Consider the following 23683-nt stretch of genomic DNA (forward strand, 5'->3'; position numbering starts at 1 on the left):
GGTGGTGTGCCTCGTGATTTTTTCAATTAAAGCAATGTACCTTGGCTCAAAAAAGGTTGAAAAACACTGTTCTAGTCTGTTGTGGTAAGTTTTGGTCTGTTGCTTTTGCGGGATACAGGGATGTCTGTATCCTGCAGATATCCCTGGACCTGTTGCCCCAGCAATGGAAATCTTGAATGAGCAGAAGACAATAGAGGAATGGACTCTTGGACAACACTTTAAAATATGATTATCATAGAGACTTTTCATCTGATCTGAACAGCTTCAGCTACTTTCTAGATGTACAAATGTCGTAGAGATGTAACACTGGGTGATTCTACAACATATTCAATTCAGTTCAAAAATAGATTGCAAAAGCTGCCACACTTTTCAGATTTTCACTGGTGAAATATTTTGAAAGCCATGGATCCTTTTCCTTTGCTTTCGCAATTATACCCTACTTTGTGTTGGTCTAACACATGAAATAACGTACGTTGAAGTTTGGGATTGCTGCAAGACAAAATGTGAAAAAGGGTCAAGAGGTATGAAGTCTTTTGTATCAATCTGCGACAGCGAAGCAGTGTGTAAAACTATACATTTAAGTGATTCTCCTTGAGGAAGGATTACCTGCAGTTATCTTTGCTTCCAGAGTGTCTCTTTGTTCTCTCGGTTGTGGGGCATTGACCCAGTTTCCCCCATGTGCTCATTAAAATTGTATTAAAGTTGGCCGTGTCTGAGACTGGCGGAGACAGGCCAGAGTCTCAGGAGGCCTGACCCGCCGTCATCTGGGACATAACGTCACCGCATGCACCGCTTTTCTGCTTCTAGGCACATTTTAGCTGTTTATTCAGGCTCACCTTACCAAGCGCAGCAACAATCTGTTTAAATTCCATTCACGCTAACAACTAGCAGCTAGGGGTTGTGTTTGTTCCCACTTTCCTTACACTTTTAGGTATTTGTTTGATTTTATGGCAAGGTTAGTTCTTTTTTTTCTCTGTGTAAAAAAATGGCTACTTTATGTGTTTACATATAAAAAAAGAAGAAAAACCGCAAATTCTTCCGTGCTGGTTGCCATTAACCTCCAAAGGCAAAAATTTAAAAAAAGAAAAAAAAACTGAAAATGAAACCAGCACCTGTTTGTCAGCACCTGCTCTTTTCTGCATCCTGTGCACATTGTCGATCTCATAAACCTTGATCTCGTACGCCTCCGGTATTTCCCGCTCTGTCCAGTGGGAGCCCAGACCACTAGCCGACCGTTTCAGGGGCAGGGCGGAGTCGTGGGACGGACGGCGCTGGTAGGAACCTGAGAGGGAGCAGAAGCGCGGTGAAGAGCTGCTTTCCCACCACGTTCTCCTCCTTTTCACACACAGTTGTGTTACAGCTACCACTGAGTCGCTTCGTTTTACGGTTGTTGACATCTTATGTGACAGACCAACACAGAGCAGGGTGTAATTATGAAGTGGAAGGAAAAGTATTCATGGCTTTAACATTTCTTTTGCAAATAAAAATTTGGAAAATGTGGAATTTTTGTATTTATCCTCATTTTCAATTAAACGTGTAAAATTCAGTGCAGCCAGTTGTCTTCAAAGAGTCTAACAATAAGTAAATCAAGTCAATCTGTGTATAATTTAATCTCAGTATAAATCCAGCTCTTTTGTGAAGCCTCACCAATTCTTAAAGCTGCAGTATGTAACTATTATACATTTTTTTTTTACATATTTGCTAAAACTATCACCATGTTGTGACAGTGTAATATGAGACAGATAATCTGAACTAAAAAAATCGAGCTCCTCTGCATTCTCCCACTGCTAACTAGAAACAACAAATCATAGTCAGGAGGCAGGTCTTATTGCTTCATGTGGCGTTGGTCATCCCTCACTCTTTCTTCCCCTTTGCTCTCTGCTACACTGCAGCTAACACAGCCTCTCATGAATGCATGCTAAGGCTAGTTAGCATGGTCATCGATAAAAGTGGAAAAGCGGTTTTCCTGGAACGGTGAGTAGTTTCTCCACCATCGACACATTTATCAGCGAACAGGAGGTTGATTGACAGCGCTCAGACCCGCCCCCTGACTCTGTTTGGCCATTTTTGGTTGGGAGCAGTTCATTTCTTCAACAAATATTTTAACATTTGCGTTCTGAACCCAAGTGAAACCAGACACAACTTCCTTGTTTGTGCACACAATCTTGGGCTATAAACAAGGGCACAGCTATGTACTTTCTGAGGCGTATGCAGGCAAATAACAGGAGCCCGCCCCTCATCAGATAACACGGTTCAAATGAAACAGTCACGGTTGTGTTATTGATCACATTATTCACACATGCACAAACAGTCTTTAAATACAGAAAATGCCAAATAGAAATCATTTTTCCACTTTGGCGCCCCTCTTGTGTGGCGCCCATATGAGTCATATATAGTGCATAACCTGATTCTGATCACTCTGACTGGACCATCCTTCTTCTCAGTAGTAGTACTTCTTAAATTGTTAGTTTTGTTAAAAGGACATTTTTCATCTACCTTCTAATATCTTCTACAAGCCATGTAGACGTAACCTCAAGTGTGGAACAACATGATCTGGTCAGAGCAAAGTAAAAATAATAATTAAAAAAATCCTCACATGCAAAATCAAACATTCCCCAACATCTCCACTTAAAACATATTTCTAGCAACAGGCAATAGCTTCAGTACGGAATCAAGGCAGGTTTAAGGGGAACATTGGACTAAATGAGGAGAAATCCTAGAAAAAAAAAACAGAACAGATAGGGTCAGAGGTTCTCATCTCAACAGGACAAAAACTTTGAATATAAAAACAGAGCTACGAGGGAGCAGTAAACAAAATCAAAGCATATCTATGAGGTGGAATGGCCTAGTCAAAGTTCAGACAGAAATGTAATTGAGAATCTCTGCCAAGTCAAGAAAACTGATGCACAGTCACGCTCCATCCAATCTATCATCAGTTTCCTTTTTAAAACCATGTATAAATGTCTTACTGGAATACGTACGACTTTGTGTTGGTCTATCACATGAAATCCTGATAAAATACATCAATTTTGTGGTTGAAATGTGTCAAAGTGTGGACAGGTTCAAGAAATGTGAATTAATTTGAGGGAAAGAGGAATAACAGGCTATAAGTACAGTATGTATTATGTTCATGTTCCTATGTTAAAATGGGATTTTTCTAAAAAAAAAAAAAGAATTTTGCTTTTAGTCCTTTTCTTTTCCTCTAAATCACATTTACCAGCTTACAGTATATTTCCTTCACCAAGTCTGAGTGTAACTGCACACACCCAACTTTCTAATTTACTTTACCAGCCAAACACACTTAAGTTTCTGCGTTTATGCTTCCATTAGTAAAGGCCATCACCGGCTTCATATATTAATGATGTCATGTCATACACAATTAGACATTGAGGCCTTTAAGAAACTAGGCCTTTACAGCTGTGTGTCATGTCTAATTAATGTCACATAAATATGTTATGCAGCCAGATTACAAACCAGAGCTGTTCTGGCTGGAACTGCCATTCATGTAGAAATATTTTGTGGTGGCTTGGACTTTTTATAAATCACATTTATTCAAAAAAGAGCGTTTAGTTTGTAAACTGAGGGGAGAAAAAAATAAACCTTTTCATTTTTTCCATTCTTTTTCTGTTCATCGGTTCATGTTTTCACAAGCTTCATGATGATGAAGTTAAATTAAAAATTAACTACAGTTACATTTGAAATTAACTACAGTGAAAATATCAGTCCTTGTTACAGATTTTGTCATCTCAAAACAACAAAGGAAATCTATTTCCTTGCTAGAAATAGCAAGGTTGCCACCTTTTCAACACCTACAAAGGTGTTGAAACTACGATTCAGTTTCAGTTCAAACACAAGATGAAAAAGTTGATTCCTGAGAGCAAATGGTCAAATTTCATCTTCGCTTCAACTTTTTAAATACTTTCTTTGCCTTAACAAAAACATCATTGCCATGTTAAATATTTTTAAACACAGCACATAACTCTTAAATGCAGTGAAACAAAACACAACCTATAATTTTGTAACAATCTAAAGCCTAGCATTACCTTTAGCAATGTCAAAATGTTTTTCTGAAATTTTCATAGTATTAATGTTGATTTTATTTATCTACTGGTAAGACATGGGTACTTCAGTATTTTTGTTTTAATTTAGCAGCCTGTTTGGACAGTTAGAAACATCTAAGAAAATATTTGGAGTAATGTTGTCAGGGTCTTAAAGTACAAATAGGTTCCCAAAGAGAACATGAGTCAGGTTTTTAAAAGCCTTTACTGCAGGGGTCTTACCTGTGTTTCCTCTCCTCCGTGATGATCGGCTGCTGAGCAGAGATCCACTCCTGTCGCTGACAGAATCTCTGTTTGACGTGCTGCTTCCTGTGGCTTCACTGTCTCTTACTAAGCTGTCATACCCGCTGCTAACCAGGCTGCTCCGGTTAGAAAAATGCAGGGACGTCTTCCCCATGGCTGGTGGCAAATCTCCGCTCAACACACTAGTGGTGTCGCTCGCGTGCCCGCTTAAATGGTCCGGTGTACGAGGAGCAGTCACCTGGCTGTACGGCGAGGGAAGAGGGGACATCTGATCCGGTCCGCATGAGGAGGGACTGGAGGACCTTTCCCTAAGAAGGTCTGTGATCCGGCCGTTGATGATTCCCTGAATGGCGGATTTTGTAGACGAGCATGTGGAGCTTTGGCTTGGAGTCCGACTGATGGAACGATGAGACTGTGGTGGAGAAGAGGGAAAAAATGAGGACGTTCGCTCAAAGCTAACCATTTTACTGTCTGGTGACAGACTGGCACTGCGGCTGGAATGTTGCAGACTTTTGTGGGACATGTTTAGAGTCTTGATGCTGGGGGAAGACTGCCGACGAACTTTGGGAGTTGCGATCTTGAGTTTTCCAACAGCAGAAAGCTTGGAATGAGAATGCTTGGCAGACTGAGACGGAGGATTTTCAGTGTGAAAAAAGTAATGACTATGGTCAGAACGTGGATTTCTCCTAGGGGTCCTATTGGCCCTTGGAAAGGTACAATCTCCTTCATAGTTTTCTTTATGACTTCCTTTATAACTAGCTTGATTGCTTCCCTTGGAGGTTTCCTTGGAACTCATAGAAGTGTTACTCCTGCCTCTTTCCATGGTTGGGAAATCTCTTGGGATTCTTCCAAGAGAATTAGTCCTTCTAGCCAGCTGCTCCAGTTTGGTATTAAAAAGCCTACTGCTGTTATCGACAGGAGGCCTATGCCTGCTGCTCGAATTGTCATGTTTCCTTGTGGGGCTTGGGGTAAAAAGAGATTCATTTCCCTTTCTGAGGGCACACGCTGAATCTTGTTTGACCTCTGGGATGTATTTTTGTGGAGAGGAGGTGTGGAGGCAGTGGAGGTTCTCTTGCCGTCTGCCGTGCCTTCTCTCCAGAGTTTCCCCAGGGCTACATGGAGTAGATGATGTCACCCCCCTTGAGGGGTTCTCTTTGTGGCTGGGATTTTGCCAGGCTCTCGGCAGGCTACCTGTCACAAAGGAAACGGGTATGGTTTCATAGCAACCAGGTGCAACACCAGCTCTCATGTGGTTGCTTCCAACATGTCTGCAAGCAGTGTCTACCCCCTCTGAGACCTTCTGACTGTGTGTGGAATAAACATGCTTGCAATCTCGAGGGTGGCCTTTATCTGTACTTTCAAGTCTCTTTTCACACATTTTATTCTCCAAAGCTTTTTTGCAGATATCCTTATCTTCTGATACCGGTTGGTTAAAGGAAGTTAGACTACTTGTTCTATCAGGCTTCTTAAGATGATGAATCTCAGAAGCACAACTTTGAGTCTGCTTATCTACAGTATCGTCCTCTGCACTTCTGGTGTTTTTTCTTTTGAGTTCAGAAGCAGAGTTGACATCTTTAGAGGTTTCAGGAGTACTTTTCTCTTCTTTGGCATCATCTAAATCACAGTCCATATTCATCAACATAGGGTTAATAAATGAAGGTAAGAACCTAATTTCTCTTTTGAAATGATTTCGACCCTTTTCATTGCATTGTTCTGTGTTTGCAGACTGATCAGCAGGGGGCGCTGAAGCTGGACAGTCATCAGTGACGTCACCAATGATTCTGATAGGTTGGGAGCTAGCAGAGGTTTGACCATGATCTTGTGACTGTGCAGGCTCTCTGATACAAATAATGTTCCCACCTGTGCTCCCGCTGTTGTATGCTCCACTGATGGTCACCTCCTCTACCATAGAGAAGACCAGTTCATCTTGACCCATTTTGTCCAACGGCTGTTGAACTGTCACCGTGATGGTGGCCTTCATTTCCTTACTGTCCTTTGCGCTGTGATCCCCGATCACAACGCTTTTAGCCATAGTGTGTGAAGAGGAGCAAGAGGATGAAGGAGATATGGGAGAGCTTTTACCGATGGGTGAAGCGCGTTTATCTGGTTTGAACCAGTCTGCAGCTTCATGGTTCTCCGGTGGTGGGTGTTCAGATAAACTGGCAGTAGCCTTGCTATGGGAATTTGCTTCAAGACGTTTGGATAGGACATTGTTACCTGACTTAACTGCTCTCGTTTTAGGAAGCTCAGATGGGCATGTCATGCTAAGTCCCAGAGCTTGATTCATCAGCTCTTCACTGGAGCTGTTTGCACTACACTCCTCACAGTCAAACAAACCGGAATCTTCCCTCTGAAAACTGTCTGTCAGGACAGCACCATCTGTCTGCTTTTCCCCAAAAGATGCCTGAGTACAGCCTTTACCCACATTCAACAATGTATGTGGGGCTTTGGGTGCTTCCTTCTGGGGTTGTGTTTTGGCTAAAATATTCTGAAGAGTAGCACCTTTCAAGGAGGACTTGAGGACTTCCATTGTTACCTCACTTCCATCGATACAACCCAGACGTTCTTGAAGTTCAGCAAAGGTGTCACACTTAAGACAGTCTCTCTCCGGTGGTTTCCCTTCTGCTCTCAGTCCTTCAATGTTCCCCTGTACAGTTTCCTCTGTCTTTTTTTCTCTGTGCAACTGAGGAATTAGCAAAAGTTCCTGGAGAAGCGCTGTGAACTCTGGGTCATCCAAGTCGGACTTGTTAGGATGCAGAGAAGGTATGATCGGCACAAACTCGGGTTGTGCCAGCATTGGGGCTGTCTTGGAGTGGACCGAGCCATCAGAATTTATCTGGATGACGGTGTCACAGGACTGGTCACTGCTGGAGCGATACAGCTCACCACGTAGCCGGAAAGATGGGAAGTCCATGTCTACCTCTTCTGTGGAGTGGAATGCTCGCAGGGCCAAATAACGAGGACCTTTTTTATCTTTGGTCAAACTCCGCCCACAAGGAGAACATGATGTCGACTGCTGTAAGACATAGATCAAATATGTTGTTGGTTCAAACAGACTGTGCAGTATAGTAGACATAATAATAACACAATATGGCTAAGGGTGATCGAAAACTTAGTGATCAATAGTTTATGCATTTAGTAGCTTTGGTTGTTTCACCCAATACTACAAATTTCTAAATACATGGTGATGTAAAACTTGATTGTATACACATATAATGTTAATATAACCACCACAAATACTGACAATTTGAGACTTCTACTAGATCAATTAGCTGGCAGTAATTAGGTATTGTGTTGTACCTTTGTCTTCTTCTGTGTCCTGCGAATGCGAGAAGCCAGCTGAATGGTAGCAAAGGACTCTTGAAGATGTGCTAATGAGTCAGCAACTTGACCAATCACAGCAATGTGGCAATTTGAAGGCAGGGATTCCCGAAGGAGCATCGCCAACTTACTGGACCTGAGCAAATACATATTCATATATTCAGATAATAACTTCAGACATCCAGTTGTTCTGCAATTGTATAAATGTACCGGAAATTACCCACATCGCTGGTAGATTTGGATTTAAAGTTATTTTATTCAATTAAGAGCTTGTTTTTATGATTGTGAGTGACAGGTTTTTCCCAAAAAATAATATTGCCCTAAATATATGCTTCTGTTTACCTTGCATCCCCTTTGTTCTACATCCTTGGAATCTACAACTATTCAGTATTCATTAAACTATCTGCTTTGAGATGTTGTTACTAGCATAGCCAACACGTCTATAGCATTTCATTGTATTAGTGAAAAGAAACATGTTGGTGAAGTTAAAAAAAAATACTTAATGCTAAATTTCGGATACTAAAGGTAGCGAAGTGGTGTGAATCATTTTGGGATATGAATATATTCCAGGCATACATTTTGTGAAAGATTAGTTAGACAGTAACACAGTTGACTTTAGAGACATATATTTTGCAAATGTTTACACCAATATCAGTGTGCATATAAACTCTTACTTGCTGGGGATGGTTTTATTCCCGCTTAAGAGAGCCAGGACAATGGAGCCCAAGTCAGAATGAGGAAGCTTGTTTTTGCTCACGCCCCTCATCCCACTGCAGACATCAATCATGGTCAACTTAGTGGTTCCCCGTGAACCTGGGAATGGAAATCAAACAGAGAAAAAGAGGGTTGGTATTTTGTGTAAATGAAACCATTATAAATTACATAACTAAGTATTGGAAGTACTAAGTTTTAAACTAAACATGGAAAATAATATATTGGAAAATGCATAAAGCAGTTCATGCTGCATTCCAATTTTAACTCCAATGTCAGGAATTTTTGGGTTCCGAGTTGGAAATATAAGATAGGCATGGTAGCTCTACTGTAATTCACCAGAAAAAAAAAGCTGGAAGAAAGAAATTCCGTGAAAACCTTTTCCAATGGTGCTGCTCTCAGTACGAGGTGGCTGGACGTAAAGGGTGAAGAACATTATGGAGCTGTGACACAGGTATGTAATAAAGTCGGTGTGTCGCCGTGCTGCAATGGCTGCGTCCAGGAGAGAGGCGGCTCGCTCTGCTGTGGGGGCCTTCACACGGTTGTGGTTACGTAGCTAGAGAGACAGCAGAAAATAGCGTTAGCATTTAGCTTGTACATGTGTTGGACGCATGCTAGCATTGTAGCTATCATATCTATGTTACTATTGGCAGTGCTCAGGCGTGGTAAAGCTTTGATCTGGAAGCTGGCAGAAATGTTCACAACCAAATTAAGTTAAATGTTCAGATGACGCTAGCTGCTTATGCTAGCTGTTTCTTCATTATTTATTTTTTGTATCATTTATTTCTTTCCATACCAAGCTTGTTCAGTTTGGAAAGCAACCTACTGTTGATAAGTGAATTAACAATTAAAGTTCTATTTACTGGAAACCAATAACCTAATTATCAAATAAAGCCAATAAATTAGTGATGCAAACCTCAAAACCATAGATGCTAAAAAAATTGAAATCTAATCACAAAATCAGATATTGACGAAGCATCTATTTGGCATAAACTCAGGTTTGAACCCTGAACTTCTTGCTATTAGGCAGCCGTATTGGATGATGATAATGTAGCAATTAAGATTTAATATCCCATCCAGATTTTTATTACCATGACAAAATGAATCTCAAATTGTATTACATATTTATTTCATTACGTAGAGAAAGTAAAAAATATAAAATCAAACTAACAAATGTTTCTGTCTAAATTAATTTGTTTCGCATAAATACACTAAAATGACATTATTGGCTTGGTAATAAATCTTATTATGATGTAAACACTCCTACATGATACAGCTTCTCGTTTCAAGCAGTTACAGGAACTGTAAAATAGCTCTCCATTAGATTCTAATTCTTTAAATGGAGTCTTTGATGCATTGCCAACAAAGCTGAGCCAAAAAGAAGCCATTGCATTACCAGTTAGCTACACCCTCACAACTCTCTGGTGGCTGGATTTAACCTCGTTTACTAAGATTGATTGGATTGTAACAAGTCATTTGGATAAAAAAAACGTGTTTCTTAAAAGGACTGAATTTGATTTTGTTCAACCTGTAAAACGTATTTTCCCTCACAAATCGCAAAACGCCCTCATACCTGTATTCCGTTCACTGGGTCCTCGGTGACTCTAACGTGGGCCTTCGGGCTGCCCTGCACGCTGCTCGGCGAGGGAACCACCTCCCCCAGCAGGTCTCTGAGGGTGTCCTCTTCGCCGCAGCACAGCTCCACGGCCGACACAGAGACCGTCAGCTCGGTCCAGGTCTTCTCCTTGCGCCGCTCGATGGCGCTGTACAGCCAGGAGATGGCACAGGGAATCAGGCCGAGCTTCTGCAGGTTGTCACTGCTTCCCACCATGCTGGACCAAGACGCTGAGGAAAACAACACAGCAGGCGGATGAGTGTTAGCAAGCGTTGTGCCAAAACATGAAAATGTCACTTGACATCTCTTTTAATATCGGTAATCATTTTCTGCCCATAGGTTCTTTATGTTCTGATCTTTAGAGCTTTTTATATTTTTTCCATCCATCCCATGTCTAAACGGTTTCAGGGGAGATGGTATCTCCAGCTGTAATTGAGCAACCCTGGACAGGTTTACACCAGTCCGTCACAGGACACAACTATATACGCACAAACTTATACCCAAGGGCAATTTAGAAAGACCAGTTGACCATACAGTCATGCTTTTAGACTCAGAGGAAGCTTCAGCACCCAGAGAGAATAAAATGTCTTAAACTTTCATCTCACTGTGATTTTAATTGCTCAATGTTTGGAAGCATGGACGGCACGGACTGAATGGCTTTGTTCACTTACTTAGTCAAGTTCTACGGAGGTCTGCTAATGAGCTAATATTTGAGCTAGGTATGCAGAAGGACAATAAAAAAGCACACCTGCAAGTCCATCTCTAAATGGTTTAAAAAGTGATGGAGACTTGTATAGAGCAGCTCATCAAATAAAGAAGGCTGTTTGGTCTCAACAACTCCTGACCTGAGTAACTTTACTGCACATCTTTCTTCTCTTTCAGCTCTTTTCCTGTCTGAAACTGTGATTAAAGGACAGCAGCACCACAAACTGTTCAAAATTAAATGAAAATAGAAGGATTTTTGACTGGCCCTGTCAAAGTCTGATCATAAATCCGGCTAATTAACACTTGGTTGCTCCCAAAGGTGACACAACCAGTTATCATCCTTATGGAGCAATTGGTATGGATCCATTTGTTTTTCCTCAATAAAGAAATTATTTTAAAAGCTACATTTCACATTCACTCAGGTTATCTTCGTCAGATGTTACCATTTATTTGCTTATTAGAAACATTTGTGTGACAAAAAAAAATTGAAGAAATAAAACCAAGCTAGGCTCAAATATTTTTTATCAGTGGTGTGTATTTGCCAAAGTCCAGAACCTCCTACAAAACCCCAAACAGATTCCATGTTGCATCTCTTTTTGCACTTTTGCCCTACATTCATTGTGAGATATAGGTCTGGCTTTACCTTCTCTTGTCTTATCCAAAGTCTAATTGAATGAGGATAAGAGAATTGGTTTACTCCAATTAAAGGCCGAGCTGCCCGCCGTTATTCAGGGGGAATGGTATTCTGTTTAGGAGATTGATATCCCTCTGGCCGTGGGCCACATGCACTCCGTATCGGCCGACTAATTCAATCAGATTTACGGAGGGTGGCGTCATGTGAAAAAGCAGTTACAAGGAGACTCTGTCCTTACCGCACATGTGTGTGTATGTGTGTGTGTATCTTGGTGTCTGTGGTTAAAAAAAAAAAAAAAAATCTATTAAATCCCTGCAGCAGCGCTAAGTGCAGGGTCCCATCTTCCTAATAGAAACATATCACAGCCCACTTTGTTTTCAGTCAATCTTAGAAAAAGTGTCCTTTGGAGTATGGAAGGAGTAGAATTTGAAAAATATCAATGTATGGTTTGAATGAGAAAGAGTCAAACAGCTGAAATGGCATGACATAAATATGGCTCAGGAAAAAGAAAAATCCACAAAAAAAGCAGAGGAAATATGTCAAGACTAACGCAAGGACACAGAGAGGCAATGGAGACTTGGAGTTTAAGTCGAAAGGAAAGATTGAACAATGATAACAGTGGCAGGAGGAAGGGTACAGAGGGGCTTTTAACATTTATAACAGCGTCTCACTCCCAGCTTAAGATTTTAACCTGTGACCTCTCGCTGCTTCCGATGACTTACCCACATCAGCACATCCTAGGCCCAAAACGCATCCATCACTGCCGCTGAGGACACAACGGATGACGTCAGCCAAGATGCCTGTGCAAACTTCAGCCTGGGCAAACGGGACAAAGGACAGGGCGATTGATCTCAACACTGAAAATGTGAGCGCCGTCCAGCTGAAAATCAGAAGCAGGAGGGCAGTTTACACGGATTTTCCCTCGAGCTTTGACACGTGTAAGCCGAGCCGGAGAGTCCTACCGAGGGGAGTGGTGTCAGTTTTCTGGTCATTAGATAGACGGGGGGAACCACAGTGGGATGTACGGTAATATACAGAAGGATGAATTGTGCTCTGAATGCCTTTTGTATCTGACATAAAAGCACAAAATGGCAGTTACATTAAAATCCAAACAGAATCATTCAACCAGTCTCTAGCTGCATTTCCATTAACCGTATAATTGCCCAGTTTTACATTTCAAAGATATTTGCTTAATGGAAAAGTCAATTTTGAAAAATCTCTGGTTTTTCCATAAAAAGTTTTAATATTAGGATGAAGTGAATTTTTTTAGCTGTGTCAAGATTGGTTGATTTCACAAAACTGCGACAGAAACACTTTCTGCATCAACGAGTCACATGATCAACAACCAGATGTTGCCATGAAGAAGAAAACTACAGGACGTAGTTGGAGGATCATGGAGCAGAATGGTTTTCAACAACATAATGGGTGAACAAACTTCTTCGTGTGGGATTTTAATCGTGTTTCATATTTAATGGAAACACCACATTGCGAAATTGTGTTTTTTCAACATTGGCAGAATATTGACAAAGTTTTGCACATATTTGCAATTGAAACACAGCTTATAATTGTTAGTATGAAGAACCAAACCTGTCCTGAATCCTGAGAATAAGCTGCGTCAAAGCTGAAGGTCTTCAGTGGACTTCTCCTCTCCCTGCCTAGAGTCATTGTGCTGTAGGATAAGTGTTTGGTGACTGGATCCATGATGGTGACTCTCTTCCTGGACGGGTCGATCCGGAGAACAGGTGGCTGGCCGTGGCTCTCTGACAGCAATCGGCTCACCCTCAGCACGACTTTGACCTGAGAGTGGAAGGGAATGAGAAGGAGAGCCATGCTGATTATCTGCTGTACACACCGGGCTGCGGAGCGATAATTACCCTGTTAAATCTCAGATTACACACGGAAAATCAGCTGAATTGAGAAAGACAAGAATGTTGTGCCAGAGACAGGACAATTTACCCAAACTACAAAATCTGTCCAAGAGTGAGCTGTGAAACATCTGATCTGCCCTGCAGATTGTTAGAGTCTGATAGCTTTGTCTCACCACAGCCACATTTCAAAGGTCCTGATCCAATGGCAGAAGAACCACAAGTACAGTAAGTATCAGTATCCCTGTACTATGGTTATTGGAAGGTTAAGTGGATCTTTAAAATACTAGACTGGTGGGTTTTTCCAAAAATATCTTAAATGTTTGAACATTTGGTGTGTCTGTAAGGTCTTCCATAAGGACGTGTTCTGGTTGCAGGTATCCATCATGCATTGTACTTTAAGAAAAAAGTAGTTATTGGATTTTTTTTGTAGAAGTGAACAAACAAGCAAACCTGCATACGGACAATAGAATGACACAGTGGACCCCCTGTATTTGCAGTGGTTAGGGACAATTAAAGACATCTATAACTACCTATTTTAATAGTTCAAACACCAACTATTCTGTAATAATGTGTGGCACTACCATAGAAGCTAGCGACCATTGATTTCCTTATACATGCTCTTGGAGGTACAGCCAGTCACCGGCAAGTAAAATGAATGGTGGTCCTGGACTGGCTGTTTTGCAAACGTCAAGTAACATTGCACATAAGTATTTCAGCTTTCTAAGCAGTGCTGTCTTCCAAAGAAATCCATAAATGGGCAAATTTTTCATGAATAATTTGGAATTAGAAACCACAGAGAAATCCACAAACAAGTGAATCTGGGAATACTGAACTGTGAATAGGTGGGCATCCACTGTACTTACTTTTTCTGCCCACACTGCATTATTCTATTTGTGTATTTTTTGTGCTGAATCAAAGTCAGGTTACTTTTGTATCTGAATTTGAATGGAGTCAATGATTTATTCTGAGAAGCATTTGGGTTCAAATATAGATATCCATTAGACGGTACAACCACCATGAATCAGCAATAAACTAACTTTCAATGTGCAAATTTCCTCTACTGCTTACAGTAATACCCTGCTATTCACCACTAAGACTGAAACAGAAATCACAGAGTTGCTACATGCTACACATGTGTTATTATTATGCTGTACTCTGACTTAATTTGCCATTTGCTGCTTCAAACTTCACCTGGGAATCCACTTTATCTGCAAAGCTAAATTATCCTAGCATATCAGTCAACTACTTTTGCAGCTAGCTAATGCTGATTGATGAGTGATGTTTGGGTACAGGCTGAACCAATTTGGCAGTACGTGTTTTTTCCTCAGAGAAGAATGTAGATTGGGAAAATAATGTACAAGAAAAAATATAACTTATTTGTCCACAAACTGTTCAGCTTTCAAGTAGCAGCAACTGATTATGGAATTGTCTAAGAGGAAGTTGCTAAAAGTAACTTGGGAAAGTATATTCATGCAGCAAAGGGATGAGTTTTACAGCAACAATCTACAAAGTATTGTGTTTAATTGAGCTAACTGTTAGCCCCCTACTAGCTTAATGTTTGGAGCTCTTTGAAAACAGCATGCTGTTATTTATGCTTTACTATAACTTTTAAAAAGTGGCAAAATATTTTGTACAAATATCTGAAAGGTGTGGCATGAAGATTTATCAGGGACAGGGAGACTGGTTGGAATGCTTGTTGTATGCTTTGTTAAAAGAGAGTTTAATTTAATACTTGGAGGCTTCTGAATATTAATTTCATGAAGATAAGTTGATGGAGAAATATTGCAGGTTCCATGTAGTTGAAATTGCATCCACTCAGCTAAAAAAAACTTAGCTTAAGGCATGCAGGAATGTGAGCAGAGGTAACCAGAGTCAATTATCCAGGCCAGTAGATGACTCTGATGTTTATCTTGTCCATTAGGATCTTTCCCTGCCCCACTTTCTCTTTCCTTTCCTCTTCCATTACTACGCTCTCATTCCAACGCAAAATTAAGCCGATCATTTTCTGTTCGTGATTTAGCTCTGCGAGATGGAAAGTAGACATGCGCATCTCGACGCCCAGATGAATATAGTTATCTTGATGTTGCACAGAACCGCATTACACCGCTATGAGATCACCCCTTAGTGGCTGAATCTGAAAACCCGACAGCCGCGTTTCCTGCAGCATGATGAGTGCTCAGGATTTCTTCCAGCTTCTCTCCTCGCACGTTTCAAGCCTTAAGCAAGAGCGGAGTCCCTAACCGTTTTAAACGTGCGTTAAACTCTATTCATAACAGATGAATAATTGAGGAGAACATTTTACAAGCGAAGAAGGAGCGAGTGGCTTCTCAAAGCTGAGCGGCGGGGCCGAGGTGGGGTCTGTCCTCATCTGTAACTCTACACTAAACCCGAGAGTCCATCTCCGAGATAAAGGGAGGGCAAGCAGCCATATTGATCTCCTCGGTTTCTCTCCCAGAGGAGGTGAGGAGAAAGGCGGCCAGGAACAGGATGGAGACATTAGCACCACATTACAATGAATCAGGAAGGAGGTGTGATATAGGATCTCTGCTAAATTGACTGAGATCTCTTTAAGCTGCAACACAGGTGGTGGGAAGACACTTCCAAGGTGTAGTTTGTGGGAAAGGAAGGGGATTCAAGCAACAGCAGCAACACAGAATGACTGCATTTATTGGCAGAATGTAGAGTATGGTGCAAATTTACTCTGTGTTGGTTTTATTAAAGGGGCAGTTTTATGTGTTTTTCAGCCATGAAGTATCATTTATAGCACAAAAAAGGGAATGTGTTAACTTCAGTCGTTACAAAAATGCAGTACATATCAAATATGACTTAAAAGAAATTTGACTTCATAATTTAACACTTTGAGAAACTCCTGCTCTTTTTGAAATTCTGCCTTCAGGAAGTCATCACAACATAGCTCCTCTATTAACCCTTTAACGTTTTTACCAGCGTTTCACTGGGAAGTAGCTCCTACAACGAGCTCAACAAATGAGCAGTTCCACTATGTTTGTAAAACAATGAAAATGTCAACTCTTGGTAAAAGAAAATGCTTGAGTTTACAAAACTAAGAACTTTAAATGGTGATCAGGGAATGTTTTTGAGCTAAGCTAATGAGTAATTTCAGTGAAAATAGAATCAAAATAAAGAAGTATGGCTTAATAGGAAATGTAATTTCTGAAAAACTTGTAATTTTAAGTTTAACATAAAAGTTTGGGGTAATTGATTGCCTCAAAATCTTTGAGTTCTGGTAACTTATCCAGGTATCCCAGTTTATTTTAGTTTGTTCTTCAGTTGTGGGAGCAAGTAAAATTAGAAAAAATCACAACTTCTGGTATTTTAAACAAACTACACTATAAAACCATAAAGCAGAACTCATATGCATCAGAATTTGAACCTTGTCAACGTCGGGCGAGTCTTTGCTTCGAGCGGCAGCTTGGAGCAGGCAGGGGGGAGCCGGCGGTGGGTTTTTCTGGATGATCTCTCTGAAGCAGGTGGAATGGTTGGAGGGAGCTGGATCCGAAGCCTGGCCCTTTTTCCTCAACGTCAAGTTGAGCTTCTCGGCCGCCCTGCCGGGAAGGAGGGAGGCGTTGTCAGGGGAGACGGTGGGGGATGTACCGAGTGACTAATACAACACTGCATAAACACTGGAAAATGTCAGTTCCAGGACATTTTGAAGTCCTGGAACTGAAATGTATATACAAAAAAAAACGAACTATAAAAATGTCCTTCCCATAATAGAGACTGATATGGTGAAAAAAAGCACAGCCTCTGGTCTTTACGAGGTACTTAAACTGAACTTCAAGTGTACAACAACAAATAGATCCTTGTTCATTCAGTATTTATTAAGTGCAACTGAAAAGTTGTGATAGAAAAAGTAAAGACACCCCATGGTTCAATAGATCTTTAAGCCCCCTTTAGCAGCAATGACTTTACATAGTTGGTTTCTGTCTGATTTTGTCAGACTCTCGGTTCATTGCAGATGGATTTTGCCTTCATTGCCCAGTCTGGGTCAAGTTTTCACATTTGATTGTAGAGGTTAATATTCCATAAGTTTTGAGGTTCACTTAAACATAATCTTGCAAATCTAAAGTCATGCAGCCATGTCCTTTTTTTTAGGGATGAGACTTTATTCAGCCAGCCATTTTATGCATCACATACTTATTCAGTCTGTTTGTCCTTCCTTTAACTTCAACACTTCTATGATAACTGAAAACTGGGGCATCTGAAATGGAGCTACTGGGTGTTTGTAATTTCTCTGAGAACTGGAAAAAAGCATGAAAATAGCCAATATTCCAGAGGAATGTTTCCATGGGAATTCAGCATTCACAGGATTAGGAAACACAGTGACCTGAGAATATCTAAAATCCACAAAAACTTCAGATCAACACCCCCACAAATGCTAAAAACCTTAATATGGATCAATACGCACACTGTCTTGGCACTACTACAGAAACTAACATCCAACAGCCAATCAGCTCCGAGGAAAATTAAAGCCACTCGTGGATTGGCTGCTTTACAATCGCCAGCCAGTAGCGAGTCAAGTTGCATTGCTGCTAGGTATTTCAGCTTCCCATGCTGTGTTTTCTGAAATTTCATAACATCTACTATTATTTTATAATAACCTACCTGGCCAGAAGGGACATAGCGGCAGTGTTGGCGATGGTCACCACTCTGGAGATGTGAGGGATCTTGGAGGTCGTCTGAACAGTCCCAGAGACGCCACAGGTCAGCGTGGCATCGTCTGCCTTCTGCTTTCAGGAGAGAGCTCATCACTCATTATATAAATATCCAAAGTTACTCTCCCAAATCTAATACAAAGGAGGCTAGTTGTATCAAGGGAATCACGTAGGTGCTTCTGTGTAAGTAGGCCATCTGAGGCTGAGAGCACATGCTGTAAACAAACACCATATTTGACCAATTATGGATAGAGGCAGCTGTATTTGGAATAGGAGGAATATGTTGTGCAGCATCTGTGTTGTGAAGTCGGAGTAAGAAAAGTGACTCAGAGATGAAGAGGATTACGATTGTCTCTGATGCGCAACGGTCCACAAGAAACAAGACATTATGTAAAGGGATTCAGACAATTCAGCTGGAGCTCCAGTGCAAGACCCAGGCACTTATTTTTAACTGCAGTGTGATCATCTAAGAGAACCCAGTCTGCTCAACTTCAGATGAACCAGGAACCACCAACACTTAGTTATAAAGAAAACAATAACTATGAATATTTAGGTTAATATTAATGTCAGATTAACGTTCATCCAAATTCCAAGTTCTATTATAACCGTTTTTTCTTAGTTATCCAAACATTTGTTTAACAATTGAACATCAAATTCCCATATTTAACAGTCATCCGAAAATTATTCTGAAATTTCTCAGTTAAGCAATAAAAATACAGCAGAAAGTGCTTTTTTGATAATACTTGAAATTTAATGTTTATGTGTAATTATACCTAAAAATCTACCTGTTAGTTGTTTAAAAATAAATTAGTTTTATAAGTAAAACAAATTTAGCTCAAATGTGTTCTATAAAAGTAACTATGGGACCCATGCAGTGGACCCCTGTGTAGGTCATGGACCACATAGCATCTAAACTCAGCGAATTCTCGAGTCTCCCTCTAAAACTGCTTAAAACTGCCTAGTCACACACCAAAATATACCTAATATGCATTAACACACACAATGGAAACTGTCTTAGCACTGCTGCAGAAGCTAACGTCTTCTGCCAATCAACATTAAGGAAAATGAAGGAAAATGCCGGCCTTCAATTGGCTACATTGCAACAGCTAGCCAATCAGGTAGCATTGTGTTCTTCTCTTCGATTTTTTTCAATTTGGCTTCACAAAGCTTTTAAATTGCTCCAGGAAAACTTTAAAAACAGGAGCAGTTGTATCATTCATTTTAAAAGGAATACCTGGTTTGACACAGTCAGATAGTTCAGTAAACTCGCATCTTGCTCCTATTGACAATCCTTGCATAGGTTTGTGAAGAAACAGGCTAACCCTATTTGCCGATGCAACCTTATATCCCTTATTGTTTTTTATATGACTTGTTGATAATCCAGTTTCTAACAATGGAAACCAGGCTACTTTTACAGTAAAGTGATTCTCTCGTTTTATTAATTTTGCATTTTGATTTGGCTGATGTTTTCGCTGTGCACTCAGCTGCAGCATCAAGAACAGTCTAGCAAGACCCATATGTTGTTGGACTAGTCTGGCCAACTAACTTAAATAAATTTCAGTTACATTGTTTTCGAAACAGTTCGGAGCAGAAGCTGAAATTTAAATACAAATTTGATTCAATGCATAGCCCTCATGGGGCTCTGCCTGTCTGGGTAGTTGCTCTCAAAGCTCACATTTTCTTCTGTCTCTCAAGCTGTTTTAGAGGCAGGGAAACCACATGAGCTCAGCTTTCCGTGAGTAACAGCCAACCATTACATGCCAATTAGTGCCAGTAGAGATGTGCTATAGTGGTTTTGAATGACGCGGGGCTGATGGAGACCCAAGGTAAAATGGATCAATTATAAATACCTCCCTGGCCCTCCCCTTTTGGACTTCATGACTCATGGTCTCGGTCATAAGCTTTTGCATCTTTACTTCCTCTCATCTTGTGAGCTGCTCATACGTCCTCGTATTGTCTGTTTTTCCCTCTCCAGTCTTTCTCTCCCTTGCTGTGCATTGACCTCCACATTTGCTTGTTTTGCAGGATTTTAATCTCAGAGGAATCAAACCCCTGCTGATCTGCTCCCAGCTCCCGCTAATGTGTTGGACCACTTTTCTCAGAAATTAAACTGTTTTGCGAATTTTTTTTCTTCCCCCCTTTTCACACTTGGCTGTCAAGGTCCGCCTTGGTTGATCCAAAGAGCAGGCAACAGCTAAGTGAATTGGTGCACACCCCTAGAAAGGTGCAAACTTTGATCAGATTGTACATCCTTTTTCTACTTGCATGTAAACATTGATTTGCACTGACAGGTTCCAGTGCACTCACAGGCCCATGTGCAGGAAATTAACTCCTTGTTCAGAGTATGACATTTGGCAGTGTTTCGGTGTTCCCCTGGACACATTTGGGCACATACTGCTAAAGGAATGTGGCCATATGCCACCTCTGATGTGGTCTGCATTAACAAATCCCACTGTGTCCCTAATGTGTTCCTAATCTTACACTCATGGATAATTAGGACATTTTTTCTGACTAAATACTTTTCCTAAGTAGCCTAAGCTTGTCTCACTTGTGCATCAAGTTAGCCGTCATGAAAGAAGAGTCCCAAATTGGTAGCAGTTTGGTGCAAGAGCAAGACTAAAGACTGCTCTGTAAATGATTGAATTTGTGGGGTGTTTGCACTGGTAAGAGAGGAGATAGCAAGTGGCATCAAACGTTGAGCCAATACTCTTACTGGTTTGTTGCTAGAGCATCCCACAATCAATCAAAGCAGTGAGTGAAGTTCACCAGACAAAGAGTATTCCTCGTAGATACATTAGACAGCATTACCGGAACTAGATGGACTTTAGTTGTGGTTTGCACGAGGCCTGGTGGCTGTATAGAGCAAATGTCTGATGTACAGATACATGAGGACTCACACACACATCCGGAAGGGTTCAGTTGCCCAAGACATACCCCACCAAGGAAGAATCGTCTTATGTGTGGCAAGGATTACAACACATGGCGTGTCAATAATGGGATTCACCCTCATTAAGAGTTCAAGGTCTAACACGAAGACTCTCTTTAATTTGTGTTTGAAGCTACACCATAAACCAGAGCTATGGACTGGTGGTAAGAGGTACTGAGTCATTTTTAGCAATAAATATGGATTGTGCATCCCCGTAGTTTACCATCATGTGGTCACGTTAGTGTCAAGGGGAGGCAACCAATATTACCAAAGATCTTGAGAGTTACAAAGGTCATTCTTCTGGTAGCTAGTCTAAGGAGCCATGATGTAACTTGTGGTCACCCCTGGTAGTGATTCAGATGGCACACAAACACAGCATCTACTACCCTGGTACAGTGTTTTAACAGGTCAATGCCCAACCGCACACAGAACATGGATCTACAGACTGTCTGGATAAAAGCTACCCTGATCAGGCAGGTTCATCGCATTTGGCTTTTCATTAAGCAAACTCCCGTTAACATTATGCAACATACAGTTGTTCTCAAAGTTGTGCAGTTCTAAAGACTAAATGTTTGAAAGGATCATGTTGTCCTTTCTTTAATTAAATCACAAAAGCCTGCTATGCTGACAGGGGCATCCATATTTTGGAGAGCCACTGTAGTTTTCATAATGTCATAAACTTATGAATGTAGCTACTGCAGGAGACAGATGCACTTCAATAATTTCTCAGTAAAATAATAATAATAAAGTAGAAATAATTATAGCATCAATAGAATTAAGGCGAGTAAAACTCTCCTGCCACTCACCTTGTCCCTTTAACTATAACAGCCAATCACTTGGCGTGGGGGTCAGGGAGCTTCCATCACATTAATGCATATTTCAAAAGCTGCAATTTTAAATATGGCTCTCCCTCTATATTGATCACAAGTGCTTTTTGACTGGCCAGCTTTTATGACGGGTAAATCATGACCCTATTCCATTCCATTAGTAGAAGGACTTTTAAAGAACGCGCTCGGCCACGGGATCGAAATAGGCTCTGATTGGGCACTATGAATCTCTTGGCCTGCCGACATGTGCGCTCGTAAAGGCATGCATTATCCATATAGCTCATTAAAGCAGGGGGAACAGGGGGAGGTGGAGAGGGGAGGACACTAGGAAATGTGTTATATAGGGTGTAGAGCTTAGAGAAGGCTTTTAAGGGTACCTGATGGTGAGAATTGATGGTGACACCATCTGGATTGGACGCCGATTTAGAGGCCACCAGCTGCTGCTGCTCCTCCACCCAGCGGTCCATGTCGGGGTTGGGGAGCTTGGGTCCTCTCCGTCGGAGTGTTTGGGGAGTCCTCTGGGGCGTCCTGGGGCTTCGGGGGCTGTGCGGGCTGTATGGCGAATGCACCACCTCCCTGGAGGACTTGTCTCCATGCTTTGTCCCGCTTTGTCCCAGTGCCGTGCCAGCGCCAAGGCCGGCCCCAAAGGGAGGCTTGGCTAACGACTGACCACGACTCAGAGCCAGGAGGATGGCCTCCTGTTTGAGTTGGTTCAGGTTGGCGCCGCAGGACCCACACTGGCCCTGCTCCCCTTCTCTGAACTCCATGTTGGAATGGCCGTGGACACGAAGGTTGTCGTGTAGAAAGGCTGACAGATCGCTTGTTTCCTGCAGAGTTTTTTAGAATTACAAGCTGAAGAAGAAGCTGTAAGATACTTAATTTTCCTGCAGCAAAATATGCAATGGCTATAGGCCTATTGTGATAACCAATACATCAATTAATGACATAATTAATTCAAATTAATTATTATTGTTTACTCTCTCTTTCTACCAAAAACTAGATGACTAAAGTCTTCAGTTTAGTGCTTTGGTCTCAAATGGCTACTTTTTTTGAAGGACAGTTTTGTTTACAGAGACTTCATAATTGATTTTATTTGTTGTTTGTTTTATTTATTCTGGATATTTAAAATGTCTTCAAGTTTCAGTGTTAAACGTTCATTAGAATTTGAAGTTATTGATCTCTGAGAATCTGTTCTTGCATTGTTATGCCATTTCCTTCATATAACTTAAAAATGCCTTCCAAACAACAATTCTATCGTTTATTGCAATAACTTCTTAGACAATTTATTGTCCAGCAAAATGTATCATGACATGCCTAAATGGCTACAAAACTAAATACAACAATCATCCAGAAAGATTCTTTTTTTTCAATATATTATAGAAATGTCACATCCATTTTTATGCGCATGCTACTTTTGACGTGGAAAAATGCAGAAGTCGGATTCGTTCAAACTCTACATGTTTATGTTTGTGATGATAGGTCAGACGACTTTTATTTCCTAACGTCACTCCCAAACTGGTTAGCAGGTAGATAGCATCTGCGGTTGCTATGGAAACTTTTAGGTCCCCAGATGACACCATTTCCTGCTGTTCTCTAACTGCAAGCTTTGGAGATTTTATACCAGAAAACTGTTTTGTCATGTCCAGAGTGACATATTTACCGATTTGAACTCTGATCAACTAAGAAAAAGGAATGCTTAAATAAGAATTTGCTTTTTCAGTTTTTGGTTTTTTTTGTTGTTGTTTTTTTAGGTACAATAACCAATAATTGTCCCACTTGGGATTTTGCTAAAAACAATTATTGCTTAATGTGGATTTTTGTTTTTTGTCCCTGCACTGCATAAATTTCCTCAAGTCCTTAGATTAGATTTCCTATGATTATTGTGAGAATATTCTAAGTAAATTAGGGATTTAGTCCATGGTTTTTTACACATATTCAGTCTTTAGGTGCAAATTTAGTCTTTTAATAGTTCTCTAACATAAAAAATGAGCAAAAATAAAAAGAAATTCCATGTTATGTCTTTGCCTTCTCACATAGAGCATAATGGTGGATAATCATTTTTACAGAATGTATAATAAAAACAAAACAAACACAACAGTCTA

At 40.7% G+C, this 23683-nt stretch overlaps 1 protein-coding gene across 4 annotated transcripts in view; it reads right to left on the minus strand.

Annotated features, from left to right (window-relative positions):
* Positions 1-23683, minus strand: part of LOC106951114 (kinesin-like protein KIF26B) — a 43552-nt gene that overhangs the window by 11808 nt on the left and 8061 nt on the right. The window contains exons 3-13 of one of the 4 annotated variants that reach the window (XM_015038433.1): positions 21959-22408; positions 17779-17900; positions 16547-16718; positions 12875-13084; positions 12010-12103; positions 9907-10178; positions 8712-8889; positions 8297-8435; positions 7602-7758; positions 4281-7317; positions 1113-1282 (exon numbers count right to left, since the gene is read on the minus strand). In XM_015038433.1, the coding sequence (XP_014893919.1) occupies positions 1113-1282; positions 4281-7317; positions 7602-7758; positions 8297-8435; positions 8712-8889; positions 9907-10178; positions 12010-12103; positions 12875-13084; positions 16547-16718; positions 17779-17900; positions 21959-22408 (5001 nt within the window). Of the gene's footprint in view, positions 1-1112; positions 1283-4280; positions 7318-7601; positions 7759-8296; positions 8436-8711; positions 8890-9906; positions 10179-12009; positions 12104-12874; positions 13085-16546; positions 16719-17778; positions 17904-21958; positions 22409-23683 lie in introns of all 4 variants that reach the window. The other 3 variants (XM_015038432.1, XM_015038434.1, XM_015038435.1) reach the window with 3 other exon arrangements.

Source organism: Poecilia latipinna, unplaced genomic scaffold (genome assembly GCF_001443285.1).
Source record: "Poecilia latipinna isolate Pla-1442-1.1 unplaced genomic scaffold, P_latipinna-1.0 Scaffold441, whole genome shotgun sequence".
Taxonomy (NCBI): Eukaryota; Metazoa; Chordata; class Actinopteri; order Cyprinodontiformes; family Poeciliidae; genus Poecilia; species Poecilia latipinna.